At 38.7% G+C, this 19,062-nt stretch overlaps 1 protein-coding gene across 1 annotated transcript in view; it reads left to right on the top strand.

The window, feature by feature from the left end:
• The window catches only part of TPO (thyroid peroxidase), a 72,098-nt gene that overhangs the window by 31,491 nt on the left and 21,545 nt on the right, over nucleotides 1-19,062 (top strand). The window contains exons 3-5 of the mRNA XM_070932504.1: nucleotides 1,199-1,331; nucleotides 9,894-10,023; nucleotides 13,066-13,272. Of these exons, the coding sequence (XP_070788605.1) occupies nucleotides 1,199-1,331; nucleotides 9,894-10,023; nucleotides 13,066-13,272 (470 nt within the window). The remainder of the gene's footprint in view (nucleotides 1-1,198; nucleotides 1,332-9,893; nucleotides 10,024-13,065; nucleotides 13,273-19,062) is intronic.

The raw sequence follows: 19,062 nt of genomic DNA on the forward strand, positions 1-19,062 counted from the left end.
CAGAACTGGTAGTCAAAAATTTTGAATCCCACCATTGAACCAGATGAATACTGTCTCTAACCAGTATCATCAATTCAGAGATATACTGGGATCTACAAGCGAATGTATCTAGTCATCAAGATTTCTGTACCTAATCCGTTTTCTCTTTCATAAATCTGTTTATAGAAGACATCTCTTCACAAGAATCAGGAATCTTTTTTTGTTATCAAGCGCTTCATGAGAAGCTTTCAGAGAAGCAAAGAAAATGGTGACATCATATATGATGCTTACCACCTTATAGCCCATATTAATCAGTGAAACTGGCATGTGATTCCTCACAACTAATACGGTCATCGTTATCTCATGTGTCATGAGAGATTGCTTTCCCATAATGCTCTTATAGCTGTACAGAAGAACTAGGCAGAAGCAGACAGGAAACAGCTGTGTTTGGTTTGGGGAGTTAAGCAATTCAACAAATACTTGAACAGAAAGGATGTGTATATCCTGATAATCAAGCCCTAGTGGCAATTTTCACTCCATAAAAAAGAATTTCTCTTATAACAAGTGCTCAAAATACATCATTGGGCTTGGTTCTTCGGATTCTACTAATATTAATCAGAATTCTAATGGATACACAGATATGCAGATGAAGACAGATTGTCTAATTTATCTCTACAGAAGAAACAACCTGGAATATCCAGTTCAGATGGAGACACTTTTTTTTGAAATTGTTTTCTTTCCAGAGCTTGAAAAACTTCCTATCACATCTAAGATTATTTGAAGGGAAGCTAGGAGCGAGCCAACACTCTCTTAAGCCTAAGAAGCTGGAACATATGGCAAAAATCTCAGTTTGTGAACTGTTATCAGTCTCTTCATGAAGTTGACAATGTCTGTACTATTTGGAACTGTCCTACCATTCAAGCCAAGCACTCACATTTTGAAAAGTTGGATATTTTAGAATAATAAAGATGAAGGCAGTAGCTCAGAGCTTTGTTTGTGGCTTGGAATAGACTAATGACTTGTTTTCAAAATATCAAAACTGCCTACAGCACCTGCGTTGGGTGCAGTAGGGAGTTTTTTTTTAAAGTCATATAGACCTTGTAGGACCATGTCTTTGAAATTAAATCCTTAAACCAATCTATCATACTCTGTGATAAGGTTTGCTATTCGTAAAATATTATTGATCGGAAGAATCATGGCAATTTTTTAAAAATTCCAGATCAGTTATCTAGTGAAGTTTTCCTTGTGGTTTCCAATATTTCTGGATGTGCGCCTGAAATGCTACCATCTAAGTGTCAAAACAACTCTGCAACCAATAAATATAGAAGCATTACTGGAGCCTGCAACAACAGGTAAATCTTAGTATCCACATCTACATTTCTAATTTAAAGTAAACTCTAGCCTACTAAATTAGTGTTTATTTTAAGTCTCACTTCAGAGTTTAGCATAGCGACAAATGAGGAATTTGCTGAAGTCAAAGAGAAATGGACGGTGGACTTTGACATTTCACCAGGCTCATTCCCGTTTGGATGCAGAATATTAAATTATGGTTTAGTATGATGTACAAACTGGATCATGGTCTATTTTGCTTTGTTTTTTCCCTGCAACTGTTGAGGTTCGGTTCATTTGACAATGCACGAACACAGATGTGCTTTCCTGTAAAGGTTGAAGCCTTGGCAGTGAAATAATGAGCCTGGATAGCTCTGCAGACAAGGCACTGTAATTTAACACCAGCTGTCTGCAATTAAAGTAAGTTCGAATCTTGCCAGGCTCAAGGTTGACTCAGCCTTCCATCCTTTCTAAGGCAGGTGAAATGAGGACCCAGTTTGTGGGGGCAATAAGCTGACTTTGTATAAAAATATACAAAAGTATGAAGGCTATTGCTTAACGCACTGTAAGCCACCCTGAGTCTCCGGAGAAGGGCGGCATATAAATCAAAATAAAATAAAAATAAAAATAAATAAATTTTGCAGATCCAGAAGACATGAGTCTCCATGCTTAGATACAGCTACATTTAAACCCTGGACTATTTGTAGGTTGTCAGTTTACTATAGCTGCATTATACAATCATATGGAGGAATTTAGCATATAAATCATATTTATGTTCAGGTACAAATTTATTTTAAGTCTATGAACAAAAGGTCTTTTATGCATAGATCGCCACTTGGCAGACTGTGGACTGTATCACTGGTTTTTACTGCCTTCACTTGAGAGATTTTAAATGAATACAGGACTTTTACGCACAGTAGCAGAACTATCTGGCCCACAGTGCTTTCAAGTGATCTATCTAATTTTTTTTAAAAAAATTATTTACACACTTCTTCTTCCCCAGAAATCTATTGGAAAGCTTCTTCTCCCAGAAACAGTCAGTTGTCTGCTAAAATATTAAAGCAATCAAGAAGAAAATAACTGGCTAAGCTGTTAAATTAACATATCATTATTTTTAATTGAGTGAAATAGCACTATATGCCGATCTTTATGCCATTTCAATAAAGACAAATCAACTGTAACTAATCTGAATGCTTTATTAAGGCATATGTCAACCTTCAAGTGTGAATTATCACAGTTAATTAAATGTATTACTGTCTCACGCTGCTTTGCAAATTGAGCCCTTTGGTATACTGAAGATCAATCAAGTATTAATAAAATAATTATTCTCTACCGAGTGTCCACTCAGAAAAAAAAAATATCCTTGTATGAATAACAGTCTTCAGATTTGCTTTTTTCTCCCCAATTTCCTCTCTTGGAGATTCAGATTATAGACAATTTAAAATGAGTACCTAGTACTTTTAAAATGAGTACTAGGACTTGTTTGCTTTCAAATTGGTATTCTTTTTTATTATATCTTGTTTCTTCTTTGGAGACCCAGATTCATCTATTTATATTCTGAAACCATGACCCCATTTTCCCTGCACCCCCATCCCCTTCAGCTCTGCCTGCATGGCAAACTCCAGTGCTCCTTCATGGTCTCATCTGAAGTTCCTACAGGAAAATAAAAACATAATTGAAAGGCCCTCCCAAAACAGGATATGATCAAGAAGTAAGGATTACATAGATTTTGATGAGATGTTTAATGCAAGATTTCACAATGAAGTATTGAAAGTTGGAAACTGCCATCAATATCTCCAGCCCTCTTTTGTTAGAGAGTTCATCAAAGTGGAGTGGGTTTGAATCTTTTGAATCTTTTCCTTTTGTGCTTTTTTAGCCTGGACTGAGCTGCCATTTATGAGATAGTTTATGAGATAGATTAGATCACTGATGGTAAACCTTTTTGGCACCAAGTGCCAAAACTGGAGTGCACATGCATGCTGGAGCGCCGGAACCAGTGGTGGGTTTCAAATCTTTTTACTACTGGTTCTGTGGGCGTGGCTTGGTGGGCATGGCAGGGGAAGGATACTGTAAAATCTCCATTCCCTCCCCAATCCAGGGGAAGGATACTGTAAAATCTCCATTCCCTCCCCAATCCAGGGGACGGTTACTGCAAAATCCCCATTTCCTCTCGATCAGCTGGGACTCGGGAGGCAGAGAATAGATGGGGGTGGGGCCAGTCAGAATTTTTACTACCGGTTCTCTGAACTACTCAAAATTTCCGCTACCGGTTCTCCAGAACTGGTCAGAACCTGCTGAAACCCATCTCTGGCCAGAACCCAGAAGAGAGCAACTGGCCGCCGCGCGCAAGTTCTACTCTCTTCTGGGTTCCGGGGCTCCGATGCACTCCACTTTCGGCACTCGGTGTGAAGACCAGCTGAACCCGGAAGAGCAGCTGGCCAGCACACATGTACCCACAGAGAGGGCTCTGTGTGGCACCTCTGGCACATGTAGATAGATAGATAGATAGATAGATAGATAGATGATACATAGATACATAGATACATAGATACATAGATACATAGATACATAGATACATAGATACATAGATACATAGATACATAGATACATAGATACATAGATACATAGATACATAGATACATAGATACATAGACTGACTGACAGACAGACAGAGAGACAGACACTAATGAACTCCTCTGTTATGTGTGAATTGTTCTTGTCTAGCATTCTTCTTGATTCTTGTCATCCTCCACAGACTCTCAATAATGGCTATGATGAGAATAATCAAGAAAAACAGATGAACATAAAGGGAGAGAACAGGACAGAGTATCATGATGACAATAGGGACCATTTTGAAGCCATATAAGTCATGTGCAGGAACTCATCTTAAAATATCTCAGACAGTTGGCAGTCTAGCTGTCACTTCAATACATCCAGTGAAGGGATGCCATTGCCTCTCTGAATAATTGGTTCTACTATTCTTATTGTTGGAAGTTTTTTTTTTCTAAAGTTGAATGGTAGTCTGCTTTCCTGTAATTGAAATCCATTATTCTGTGTTTCCGCATTCTGGAACAGGTCCTGATATGGGACTCCCTTTCAGGTATTTAAAGAGGGTTATCATAGCTGTCCCAATAATCTTTTCTCAAGATTAAACATACCCAGCTCCTCAAGGCTTTGTTTATAGAGTTCAATTTCTAATTCTCTGATGCCTTTCTTGGAGGCTTTTCAATTTCTCTGAACTTTCTGGTGTCCATAACTGAGCACCAAACTTGAGCTAATTTACAACCATTTGTTTAGTGACTGTTCAATGTTGCAACTGCACTGGGGAAATAAAAAAAGACCTATAATTAATCCTCACATTTCTGCCACTGTAACATCTCCATGGTTATGAGATCAAAATTTGGGCACTGGGCAACCAGCATGTATTTGTAGTGGTTGCATGTAATTGCCATTTGCACTGTTTCCTAAGGTGACCAGACGTCCCGCTTTTGGCGGGACAGTCCCGCTTTTGAGCAATTTGTCCCACATCCCGCGGCGTTTTAAAAAAGTCCCGATTTTTCATTCTGCCTCCTCGTTCCCGGCTGCCTCCTGAATCCCCGCTGATGGCTAGAGGGAAAAAACCTGTTTAAACTCTTGCCGCGGGGCTTCAAAGGGCCGCCCTACGTTAATTAGCTCGGCTTCCCCCTCTCAGCTGATTTGCACAGGGCTCTGCTCTTGCTAAATTGCTCAGTTTTTTTTTCCTCTTTGTGCAAACCAAGCTCAAAACGAAACTGAAAGTAAAACAGGCTGTTGGCTTTGCGGTTTGCTTGCAACGTTGGAAAATTAGGCAGCAGATTTATTTTCCTTTTCCTCACCAAAAAAGGTAAGTGCAAACAATGGAAAATTATTTAGGGCAAAAGAGGAGAGTTCAAGATTTTAAAACACAAAAGAAAAAAAAGCTCTTTTTAACTAGGGAATTGTAATAATTGAGATATTATTAATTGTATACTGTGTTGAAAGCAGAAATGGTTAAGTTGTGGTTTGGAGGAATATATGGGGGAAATTATTTGGTTTATTATTATTGGTAAGTATAATTAATTGATTTGTAAGAAATTGGATTGCATGGAAATAATTGGAATATTCATGTTCATATTGATTAATATACAAAAAAGATAGTTATATAACTAATTGATTTATATTAAAATGTTGAATTTGTATTAAACAACTGTATTACATAATTACATAATTAACCAATGTGAGGATGGATATAAAAATAGATGACAATGGGAAGGGGTATAAAATAGAATAGAAGGGAAAAATTGAATTTGATTAAGATTAGAGATGAGGATGAAGGGTAATATTGTTTTTTTAAAAAAATAGATGAGGAATAAATATGGCAAAAAGGAAATATAGAAATTGTAAATTTAATTGAAATGACTAAACACTGTTTAAATTTGTGAACCAGCCAAATATTCTGTTCAAAGAAAATACATTGTATGTATGTGTGTTTCTAATTATTGCTATTTATTCATATTTGTTCTCTTTTATTCTTTAAAGTTTAACAATTCATTCTTTATCTTAATATCTTTATATTTGTTTGGGGTTGGCTTTCTTCCCTTTCATCTTTTTTATTGTACAGCAATCTTTCTCCTCAAACCTACCACCTCTCTTTTCTTTCCTTCTTACTTTCTCTTCCCCCCCTCTTCTTCTCCTCCCTACTTCCTCTTCCTTTCTCCTTCTCCTCCTCTCTTCCTCCCTCTCTTAACCGTCACTCCTACTCTAATTTCCCTTCCCTTCCTTCATCCCTCTCAATTACTGTATCCTTTTATGCATATGGACTACTCAGAGGGCTGAAAAAGTTATTTTTGACTGGTCCTCGCACTTTTGACCAGTCCTCGAACTTACGACTGTCCTCACATTTTACATTTTTGCCCTATCTTGTCATCATGGTGAAGAGAAGCAGTTGTGAAATGAGTGACATGGTTGTTAAGAATGCTGCACGGGCATAAATGTGAGGATGGTCATAAGTGTGAGGACCAGTCAAAAGTGTGAGGACCTGTCAGAAATGACTTTCCAGCCCTCTGAGTAGTCCCTATACACATAGCCATGGCCACCCGGTCACATGACCAGCTAGCCACGCCCACCCAGTCACATGGCCTCCAAGCCACGCCCACACAATAAGCCACGCCCACAATGGTGTCCCTCTTACCAATGTTAAAATCTGTTCACCTTACCCTATACACATAGCCATGGCCACCCGGTCACATGACCAGCTAGCCACGCCCACCCAGTCACATGACCAGCTAGCCACGCCCACAAAATAAGCCACGCCCACAATGTCCCTCTTTACCAATGTTAAAATCTGGTCACCTTACTGTTTCCAGATGACAAGAAACAATGGCATGATACACTTAACAGCTCCAGTGATTTCCTTAACAACCAGAGCAAAAAAAAAGTCAACAAATTAGGCTCAACTCACTTAACAACCACCTTGCTCAGCAATAGAAATTCTGGTCTCAATTGTGGTCATAAGTCGAGGACTAGCTGTAAAGAACTTTACAGAAATCTCTCTTAAAATGCATTGTGTTACTTGCAATAAAACATCGTACTGTCTTGAACATTGTTTCTGTTTTCAGTGGCATTAGATACCCATTGTGGTATCATTGGCAAGCTACGGCCATTTCTGAATAATTAATAAAATATTAAGAATAGAGCAGTGCCCCACCCCCCAACCTTTTGGGCACCAGGGACTGGTTCTGTGGAGAGAGGTTTTTCCGCCGACCAAAGCGGGTGTGGTTTCATGTTTAGTTTAGTTTTAGTTTAGTTTTATTGAATTTGTATACCGCCCTACTCCCGAAGGACTCAGGGTGCTGAACAGCCATAAAATAAAACAATATAAATACAAAATTTAAAATAGAATAAAACGAATTAAATAATTTGGCTGAATAAATTTAAAACCCCAATACTTTAAAACCAAATTTAAAATTTCCATTTAAAAAGGGGAAAGACTTAGGTCAGGCCAGCCTGATGAAACAAGAAAGTCTTGAGCGCGCGACAGAAGGTACGCCTGATCCTGCAGATGGGGTTTCGCTTGTTTCCGTGACCTGGTTTCTGGCATGCCGCGGCCCAGTGCTGGTCCATGGACCCGGGATTGGGGACCCCTGGAATAAAGGGCTGATTCTTGGAGCATCCCGCTTTATACCTCTTTCCCATTTGATAAGGAACTGATGAGCTCTCTTTGAATGCAGTTTTCAGGCCAGCCATATGTCCACTTAATTTCGATGCCACCCAGCCTATACTTTAATTAGCCTACCGATCGTTGTCGCAAGAGACTTACAAATGCTTTGCCAAACTCAAGCTGCACTATACCTAGATCAATTCCATAATCTAATAAAGCAGTTACCTTTAAAAAAAAAAGAGTTAAGATGAGTCTGGAAAGATTGTCTCTTTGCAGATTCATGTTTTTTTAAGTCTAATCATCCCATTCTTTTTAAGCTGCTTCTCTTTATGATCTATTCTAGAATCCCTCTAGAGATGAAAGTCAGACTGACTAGCCTCTAGTTTACTTCCTTGTTCCACATTGGCTCTCCTCCAGTCATCTGACACTTCAGTTCCTCAGGATTGATCCATCTATCCATCTATCCATCTATCCATCTATCCATCTATCTATCTATCTATCTATCTATCTATCTATCTATCTATCATCTATCTATCTATCAGTACTGGGTTCCACTTACCTTTGCTTACCAGTAAGGAATCGGGAGCACACATGTGTGCTTGCTTCGCTCACGTGTGGCACTTTTGCGTATATGCACATATGCAGAGCGTCTGTGAAGATGTCTGGGTGGGTGGGCGGAACCTCCCGCCACTGCTGGTTTGCCTGAACTAGGGCGAACCAGTAGAAACCCACCACTGCTATCTATCTATTATCATCTATCTATCTATCTATTATCCTCTCTCTCTCTCTCTCTCTCTCTCTCTCTCTCTCTCTCTCTCTCTCTCTCTCTCTCTCCCTTGCTCTCGCTCTCGCTCTCGCGCTCTCTTTCTCTCAAAGAGGATTCAGGAAGGCCATCTAGTTAGTTTTTCTAAAAATATTCAATTCATCTAATCTTGAAGTATGAATCTGATACTTTTTTGACCCATGTTTTTATCACTCTCAAGCCTTAATTCTGCCTTTCACCTGCTCTTCCTAACTTCCAGAGGAACCCATAATTCTTTACTAAAGAATGAACCACATAATATCTTAAGTAAATCTGCCCCTACTTTGCCACTTACCTGTTAGCATTTTATCACCTTCCCTGGGCAGTTGATATATTGATTCTTTTTCTTTGGAATTTCATTTGAACACATCTTTAAAAACCCCTTTTGTTTTTATTAGCATCCTTTTTTCGAATGTCAGCACATTCTGGGCTCTCATTTTCCTCATGTTCTTCAGTTCAGGATTACTTGTCTCTTTGCCCTTTGTGGCCTGACCTTCTTTCCATTTCTCTCTCTCTCTCTCTCTGTCTCTCTCTCTTTCTCTGCATTTTCAACTCTTCATTAAATTTTATGGGAATCATGCCGGCTTTTTCTTTGATTCCTCCTGATTAAAATTACATGCAACTGTGCTTCTATCACCTCATGCTTTAGGACTTCCCCCTGTGTGAGAGCCCATCGCTTCTTCCTTCCATTTAGCGTCACTTTGGGTGTTTTAACATCTGTTTTGGGACGTCCAGGATACATTTGGCTACATTCAGCTTTCTTTCCCTTAAAATTAAATATTCCAGCATTACCTGGTCATTTTCTCCAATGTTCTGACTCTTTTCTTGCCCACTGGCAAGATTTACAGGCATAAGTAGAGTGGCTTGGCTGTACTAAAACAATAAGTTCAAGTAGGGCCCCACTTAACAATCATTTGTTACCACATGACTAAATGAGTGATAGTTATGCCTGCTGCTGCAGTGCTTCTGGGGTCACATGATCAAAATTTGAGTGCTTGTCAAGCTCCCCACATTTACAATCACAGGGTGATCTTTAACTTTCCCCAATCTGCCCTGTGCTCTGCCACTTATGTTGCCCCGGGGGCCTTCTCCATCTTCTTCCTCCCACTGCTGATGAGATATGCCCAGCCTGGCCCTTCACAAGGCAGCTACTGGCCATGCAAGGATTGGAGACTCTTGCAAGACTATGGAACACCTTGTGCAATTTGATTGGCTTGCTCCAGTCAGCAGCAGCCACTAACTGCACTCACTCTGGGCTGCAGCAGCTCCCATAGCAACCACTTACCTGCCCACCAGCCTGCTTGCAAACCTCCAGGACTTGTGACTTCCCGCCAACTTTCCCATTGATTTTGCTTGCTGGAACCTGGTAGGAAATTACCAGGGGGACCTTGCCTAATGACCCATGATTCTCACTTAACATTGGCAAAGAGAACTGCTGAGATTGTCATCACTCAGCAATGCAGTCACATGACATCACTTTACACCTTAGTGATGGAAATTCCAATTGCTGTCATTAACTGAGGACTGCTTGTAAGAATAGAAAGGAAATTACACATGAAATAGACTGTTATAATAAATAATTGTAATGATATAAATTATTTTAATTTAATTATTTTAATTACATAGGGAACATCCTACTTGGGGAGCTTCCAACACTGCTCTAGCTAGATGGCTTCCTCCAGTTTATGAAGATGAACTAAATCAGCCCAGAGGATGGAATCTCGGTTTCTTACATAATGGATTTCCATTGCCTTCGGTCAGTACAGGACGAAATCATTTTTCAAAATAAAGTTGCTTAGTAGGCATCTTTACTTTGCTGAAACATAAGCTTCCAGGCAAGAAAAAAAAATAAGGAAACACACTGAGAAGTAACTTTCTATAATTCAACAACATTCAATCCAACAAACATAGTCAAACAGCAGCTATTAACAGTAATCAAACTCAGCCTAAAAGAGACAAAGCAGTTCCAAAGGTAATGAAGAGCAGAAAAGTCTTCATGAGGATGATATGTACCATATACCAACATAAAAAGTTCAAGAAACGGAGTTTAGGTACTACAACAGTCGTACCTTGGTACTCACCATTAATTGGTTCCTGGAGGCGTGATGAGTACCTAAAAACAATGAGCACCAAACAAATTTTTCCCATAAGGAATAATATAGCGAGTCACAAGGCAGCCGACACTGACAAGTTCCAATTTGTGCATCAAGTACCAAACAAATGATGAGTACTGGGACAAAATGTTCATGTCAAAATGTATTGAGTACCAAATCCGATGAGTTTCAAAACAGTTGAGTACCAAAGTGCCATTGTACATCTTTCATTTTTGTCACTCTCTTCATGTTCAGTTGCAGAGTGAAAACCCTGACATTGTTTAGGATATGGAAAGACAAGTTGATTCTTTCAGATTGATGAGCCCTATGCTGGGGGCAACTTTGTGTACTGTCTTCTAATCCGTAGATTATAGGATTATAGGGATGAGTTTCAGCCTTCTGTATGTTGGTAAATTAAAATTCCTAGCAGTCCTCATATTTTTCCACACTGCTGAGATGTTGCCCTCATCAATATCTGGAGAGACACAGATTGAATGATAGAAGATGTGCAGCATGAGGTAAGGGTTAGGAAGCTCACAAAGAAAAGATTCTAGATGGTGCTTCCCTTCCTTTCTAGCCAAGATCCCATTGATAGGGGAAATGCTGATATGGAATTATTCATTCATGAACATTAGATATATGGAAAATTATGGCCTTGTTTCTAATGAATGGAAAAAAGGAGATATGATTAGGGGCTGGATAGATGTATTTGATTTTACACCTTTGTGAACATATTAGAATAAGAGTTCCCCTCCAATCTGTGAACACTGCTACTTCCACACGTGGCATGCAGAAAATGCAAATTGTAGAAAGGAGGTCTATACATACTGTATAACATCGGCACCAATACTAGAACAAATAAAACATGGTGCTTGTCTCATTGCACTGCTAGAGCATACAAACAGAAAAGATAAAGATTTCTCCTGTCCAGTCATGTTTGACTGTAGGGGGCAGTGTTCATCTCTGTTTTTTAGCCAAGGAAGCCACCATTGTCTGAAGATGTTTTTGTGGTCACATGGCCAGCATGACTATATGCGAGGTGCACAGAATGCTGTTATCTTCCCATTGGTGGTACCTATTTATCTACTTGCGTTTGCATGATATCGCACTGCTAGGTTGGAAAGATTTGGGGCAGGAATGGGAGCTCACCCTGTTCATGCAGTTCTTGGATCTCTCTGGTCGATAAGCCCAGTATTTTAACCATTAACAATATCCTATACAAAATGGGCCAATCTTTCATTGCATCACAGGCAAGACAACTTCTGTATTTCTGTCTGGGAAAGAGACTCTGGACCTGCATGAATACCATCTGAAAGACAAATATCTGATTGCCTGACTGCTTCTAGGCTCTCATCCAGGTGCCAGAAAGCAACCCTTCCCCTCAGAAGCTGTGCTTTTCAGTTTCTTTCCCATCTTCTTTTTTTGGTGGATAGAAGTACTCTCATTATATGATTGAGGATGCTATGTAAGACCCCTTAGAGCAAGGGTGAAATGCTCCTGGATCGGACCAGATTGCCCAGTCCGGTAGCGATCTTGGCTGGTGGTTTGGCAATCTGGTAGCAATGGCGGAGTGAAGCTCCGCCCACCCACCCGGGTGTCATTACTTCCTGGTTTTAACCAGGAAGTAATGTGTTTTTTACACATTAAACAGGAAGTAATGTGTGTTTTGCACATGCGCAGAAGGTCTGTGCGCGCATGTGACATGCGTGGTGCGTGCACTTCTGAACCGGTAAGGAAGGTAAGTAGATTTTACCCCTGCCTTAGAGTGTAATTGTATCCAAACATAAGTCTCATTGAACTAAATGGAGGTCACCTCTGATTAGCCATATATAGGAGCACAGTTAGTAGTTACCAAATAATCAAGTTATGTGAGTCTCCCTCAAGATACTAAGCCTTGTATCTTGTAGTATGTTGTGGCCCATACACGGCCTGTGCGGCTGGTGGCTGATTCGGACAGCGAGGAGGCTGGTATGGTGCTACGCCAGCAGCCTATGCAGCTGGCACTTGAGTTGGACAAAGAGGCTGGAGAAGATGTGGTGCCAGAGGCGGGAATTCAGCCAGGGCCTTCAGAACCTCCAGAAGCTCCCTTAAGTGAAGAGGATGAAGAGGAGGAGCCTCTTCTCAATGCACAGGCATGCAGAGCTGCCAAAAGGCAGGAGTGGCTCCTCAGGAGGAGGTCTCCTCGAGAGTAAGGCTTGGGGGTAATTGGCCACTCCCTTAGCCTATTTAAGGAAGAACGCTGACTGAAGCAATTTGCAGGGAACAACTTCATTCACTCTCCTTCGTGCCTTGTTCTTAGTTCTCTGCAAATTGCTTCTGGGATTTCTGCCATCCATAGTAAGATTAAGATTATTTATTCTTTGGATTCTTGTAGGCTGTTAAGAAAGTTAATTAATTGTTTGAAAAAAACTGTTTAATTTTGTAAACTAAGGTTTGTACAGACTTTGTGTGTGCTGCGTTCTTTGGGGTCCGTAGCTGGGGCAGAACATAGTATCCCTAAGATACTAAAGGATGGATAACGTGCTGGTAAATATGTAATTCAACCTTCTGTGATGTCCAACTCCTACACCTGCATGTAAGTGCCACTCTGTCAAAACATAAAGAAAAAAGCCAACAATTTGGGGGTGGAGGCTTTTTCAGGGATGGGATAACATTAGGGGAAAAAAAGTACTAACATGGTGACTTGTTAACTCATTGTCCTCCAGGTACGTGAAGTGACGAGAAAAATTATTGAGGCGTCTAACGAGGCTGTCACTGAAGATGAGTTATATTCTGATCTGATCACTGTATGGGGCCAATATATAGACCATGACCTTGCCTTTACTCCCCAAAGTGAAAACCGACCTTCCTTCCCAGGAGCCATCAATTGCCAACTGACCTGTGCAAACCAAAATCCATGCTTTCCAATACAGGTACAGTTTTAAAAATTTTTATTTGCTTTTAAGTAAAAAGAGTCCCATTCACAGATGTGCATCTGGATGTGACCAAATAATCTGTCATTGCATTTTTTTACATATGTGTGCTTGTATCTACTTAAACTACTTCACTCTTGAAGGGCTTCAAGTGGTGTCCTTTGAAGCCTATCAGTGCAAGCAGATGTATTTGACGTATGAAATTCCAGTGGTGAGCATATTCAGAAGTCTCGCCATCCTGCACAGCATGGTTATTAAAAACAAGGGAGTCCTTTGAGGAAATATCAATCCTTCTTCAGGGACCTACCAGCTATAATGAAAATCCAGCCAACCTGTAATGAAAATTGTCCCTCTGGGTTTGAGGATATGTTTTACATTCAAGAAATCCATCCGAGATATCTCCATTTTGCTTTAATCTAATGGGAACAGATGTTATCCTATGAAGGACACAGACAGGACTTGGTTATTTGGTTAGATATCTTGACTTTGTATTAGGTAATTGAGGGGTAGATTCATTTATTCCACAACATCCATAGGAGACATAATAGGTGTTTTATAGCAATTTGTTCCATTCTTTTATGTCTTGTCAGACTGACAAGCCATTACAACCCTTTGGCTGTATTCAAATATTTTAATTTGATTAACCATGGCTTATTAAACAAGACATCGTTGGCTGAGTTCACAGAATAAACTAAGCCATAAAGTAGTAACATGCTGAGTCAAAGTTAAACAACTACACATTTTGGTTTCCGTGAAGTAAACTGTGTTCATGTTTACTCCACCCAAAACATGAACACATATACAGTATGTATATACATATATACATACATACATACATGTATGTATATACATGTATAAGCAATATTATTCACCCCATATTATGGGACAAAATAAAACAGCTTGCCACCTGGAGATCTGAAATAGAAACCACTCACAAAACTTACAGACATTTAAAGAAACTTAAGAAATTAGAACATAAAAAACCTCCAACCACAACACAACATCATTTAAAACAAGTAGTATACAATGCTTCCGATAGAAAACTAACAACAGCAGAAACAAATGTCTTAGCAAAGGGCTTTAATTTTGCAGTGGCACCCAATAAAATTCCAATAGAAACCATCATATGCGAAGTTGAAACCAGCTTAAAGAAACTCAGTGCTGATGATGCTGATAAAGTCAGACATGACGTCACCAACATTCTATGCACTAGTAAACCACCTAAAAGCAACTTATCAAAAGAAGAACAAAAAGCACTGCAAGTTTTAAAAAACGATAATAGCATAATGATATTACCAGCAGATAAAGGCAATGCAACAGTAGTAATGAACACAGTGGACTATGAAAAGAAACTGTCTGACTTACTTCAAGACGCCACATATAAACCCATAAACACAGACCCAACAACATATCTAGAAAAAACCACGAAGATAAAGATAAAATCAAGTACTATAAGTAAAGAAATCCAACAAAAAATTATTCCCAGAGAAAAATCATCAAAATGCCCAAAACTGTATGGCCTCCCAAAAATACACAAAGATGGAATACCTCTCAGACCCATAGTAAGTTCCATAGGCTCACCGTTACAAAATCTAGCCAGATATTTAGCAAAACATCTGCAACCTTACGCAGAATCTGCTGCTTCATATGTACAGAACTCATACCATTTCATACAAATAATAAAAAAGCAACACATAAAAGAAAATGACCTTCTTGTAAGCTTCGATGTTGTATCACTATTCACACAAATACCTGACAAAGAAGCCCTGTCATCAATTAAAAACAAATATCAACTACCAAAACATATCACAGACTTAACAGAACATTGTTTATCCAACACATATTTCATACACAGAGGACAGAGATATAAACAAGTAGAAGGTGCACCAATGGGATCACCATTATCACCAGTCATCGCTAATCTTTTCATGGAAGAATTCAAATCCAATGCTTTAGAAAAAACTGTTAACAAACCAAAATTATGGCTCAGATACGTTGATGACACTTTTGTGATCTGGCCACATGGAAGAGATAAATTGGAAAACTTCTTAGTATATTTGAACAGCCTCCATCCCAAAATAAAGTTCACCATGAAGATAGAATCAAAAAACCAGTTACCTTTCCTCGATGTATTAATTTATAAAAAATCTGATGGCAGCTTAGGACACACCATCTATCAAAAGAAGACACATACGAACCGCTATCTCAACGCCAAATCAAACCACCATCCAGCACAAATAAACTCTGTTGCCAAAACATTAACCACAAGAACTAAACGTCTGGCTGATAAAGCACATTTACAAACAGAATTATATACACTAACTAATGTACTGACATCAAATGGGTTCTATAGAAATAAAGTCATCAATATGATCCAACATGCAACACCTAGACAGAAGAAAAAACAACAAGAGGAACAAAACAATGGGAAAGCCATCTTGCCCTATATAAGGGGAACAACAGATAAAATTAGCAAAGTACTACATAGACACAACATCAAAACCATATTTTGCACAGATAGAAAGATATCGTCCATTCTGAGAAACCCTAAAGACAAAATAGAATTAGAAGATCAAGGCATATACGAAATCCCGTGTGCTTCCTGCCCATCAACATACATTGGACAGACCAACAGAAGAATGAGTGTGTGCATCGAGGAACACAAAAACTCAATACAAAAGCAAGAACACACATCATCATTAGTTCAACACATAAATACAACAGGACACAATATTAATTTTAATAACACAAAAACAGTTGCAAAAATAGAACATCTCAATGGCAGAATAATCAGAGAAGCAATTGAAATAGAAAAAAAGACCATATTGCATGAATAAATGGGATGACACTTCACGTCTGCCTACTATTTGGAAACCTGCTCTCATAGATAGACGAATCTTAACACCAAATATAAAACATAGATCAAACACTAATCAAAAAACAAATCCCAACCAAATCATATTCAAACCAGCCACAAAGATAAAGCCCTGCCACCTAGTGGAGAAAAACCGACCATACACCCGAAGCCAAGCCAATAAACACATACTGGGACTCCCAACCAATCAGAATGAAAAGGTGGAGCCATCCCAGACTACCAGCACCAGATTTGAAATAGTAACGGCAGTTACTGCAAAAGACTCCTCACATAAGCCTGATGATGGCAGATGAGATTCTGTCGAAACGTCGCTTCTACCCTTTTAGGGATATATCCACAATTACATGGGAAGAAACCCGAAATATTAACTATACACACATATATACCCGTGAAAACTTACATAGACAAATACATACATACATATGTATATACTTATACATGTTTACTTCACCCTAAACATGAACACATATACAGTTAAAAAGTATGCAACATTGAAATAAAAATATCCCAAGTTTAAATGCTAATACAGATTCCAAACTTTTTGCCAGTCTAATTAACCCAATGGTCAAGAATACTATTATGGGTGCGGGGAAAAGTGAAAATATAATAAATAATAAATAAATATAAATGAAAGCTCAGGTGAGTTCCTCACCTCTTATGCAATTGGTCCCTAAATTTTTGTTCTATCAATCTCAATTTAATATATCATTTCTTTGAAGATTAAGAATAAGAAAAGTACCTCAGAAGAATGAATTTCTTCCGTCAAAACAGAAGAATCCTCTTGAGTGTGATAATTATAATTCTGAGATAGATTTTAATCGCTAGTAGCTATTTGATGTCCTGACAGTAATTAATTTTTCTAAAGGCAGGATGGGAATTATATTTTATTTAAATTGCCGTTGTGATAAATATAGTTAAATAGCTAGAAATATTTTCTCCTAATAATTAAGGATAAAGCTGAACATGCACCCTCAAATCATTAGCAGAAGAATTCTTCTATTAGCATTTAACAGACAGTGGAATTATGACAGAATTCCATACTTACTATACATGGCAGCCCCAATGTATTTCCCCTGAACGAAAAAAATTAAGATGTGCCAGTGTAAAAACTGTTGTGCAACACCACTTATTTTGATACCACAATGATAAAAATCTCATGACATAATATTAAGGGTAGTTCCAAATGTGTAAATGTATTTTAGCTTAACATTTTCAGCTCCACCAAAATAGCTGTAGGGAAATCTACATTGTTTTCTATCTCCTGCAACTTTACTGATATTAATAATCAGAACAAAGGTAATATACAAGAATGGCAATGTTAGATGTAACTTAATCAACACTTCTTTGTGACACCTTCCTCCTACAAAGTAACTGGAAATGGGAAAGTACAACATCTTAGTTCAGGAATTCAACCACAGCTGAGTTGACCAACTGATTTCCACAGTGACAAAAAAGGAAGGCTTCTGAATATTGCAGAATTCCTGCACTTTAGGTTATATTCCAAAGATGCCAAATATAGGTAGTCCTCTACTTACGACCACAATAGAGTGTAAAATTTCTGTTGCTAAGTGAAACATGTGTTAAGTGAGTTTTACAACCCTATTTTACAACCTTTATTGCCATAGTTGTTAATTGAATCACTTCAGTTGTTAATACCACGGTTGTTAAGTAAATCTGGCTTCCCCATTGATTTTGCTCATCAGAACGTCGCAGAATCCGATTGCATGACCCCAAGGCACTGCAACCGTCATAAATATGAGTCAGTTGCCAAGTGTCTGAATTTTGATCACTTGACCACAGGGATGCTGCAATGGTTGTCAGGGTGAAACATGGTCACTTTTTTCAGTAATGTCAAATGGTCACTAAATGAAGTGTTGTAAGTCGAGGACTACCTGTATAAGAATTCCCTCTACATACAGAATGGTTTCTCCTCCATGGAGATCATGAAATGTCTGTTTCTCCTTTCTTTCTGTATGACTCCACTAACTACACAAAGGAGTTCTTTAAAAAAAAGAAATAAAACTTGTTCATGCATAACACGACAGAAAAGACATTCCCAGTTGTGGCGTATGACAACTTGCTCTGCCACAAAAGGCTTCTCACTTGAAATTCCCCTCTGGAAAGAGAAATAAAGCCAACAAAGCAGCTGACATTTAGAGAATTTTCCTTTAAGACCACAGATCAAAGGAAAGAGTTAAATCCTCTCCTTTTATCTGCCGTGCTCCTGGTTTATTTATTTAGATTTATTAAGTCCGCACCACCACCAACATTTTTGCATATTTTGTTTTTTAAAAAATCTGCACCTTAAACTACAGCTACCCAAATGTGTGTTTCAAATAACTGGACAATCCCTGGATGTCCACAAAAGACCTGAGTTTTCTGCAGCTAGAATTTTGCAACTCAGCTCAGATATTAATCCCCCATTTTATAAACAAAACAAGTATAAATATCTCTGTGTGTTTTATGCCAAATATGAAAAGAAACCAATTTTTTTGTCTTTTAATGACCCCGTAATCCCTTACATTGGGGTGAAGTCAGGGCAACTGAATGGAGCTGAGTGTTTACTTGCCGGATGCCTTTCCTGTTGCCAATGCAGAGTTCGCAGCAGATAATTACTCATTATGCCCAGTGAGAGAAATATCTGCTGCTACCTAGGATCAAACTCACTGTTGTGACCTAGGCCCACGTAGTTGATATTAAATGCAAAACAGTTCCAAAAAACAAACAGATTTTATTAAAACAGCTGAGAATTAACTCATTCTCAGCATATTCTAAATGACATGAAAGCAAAGTCCTTAAAACACCAGTCTTTAGTTTATCTCTGACCTTGGGATAATTAAGCAAACTGCCAAAGGCTTTTCTTGGCAACAGTTCGGGAACAGAAGAAATAACTATAGCCAAACAAGAAGCAATTC

Source organism: Pituophis catenifer, unplaced genomic scaffold, assembly GCF_029215685.1.
Source record: "Pituophis catenifer annectens isolate HBS135680 unplaced genomic scaffold, rPitCat1.0.hap2 SCAF_1, whole genome shotgun sequence".
Taxonomy (NCBI): Eukaryota; Metazoa; Chordata; class Lepidosauria; order Squamata; family Colubridae; genus Pituophis; species Pituophis catenifer.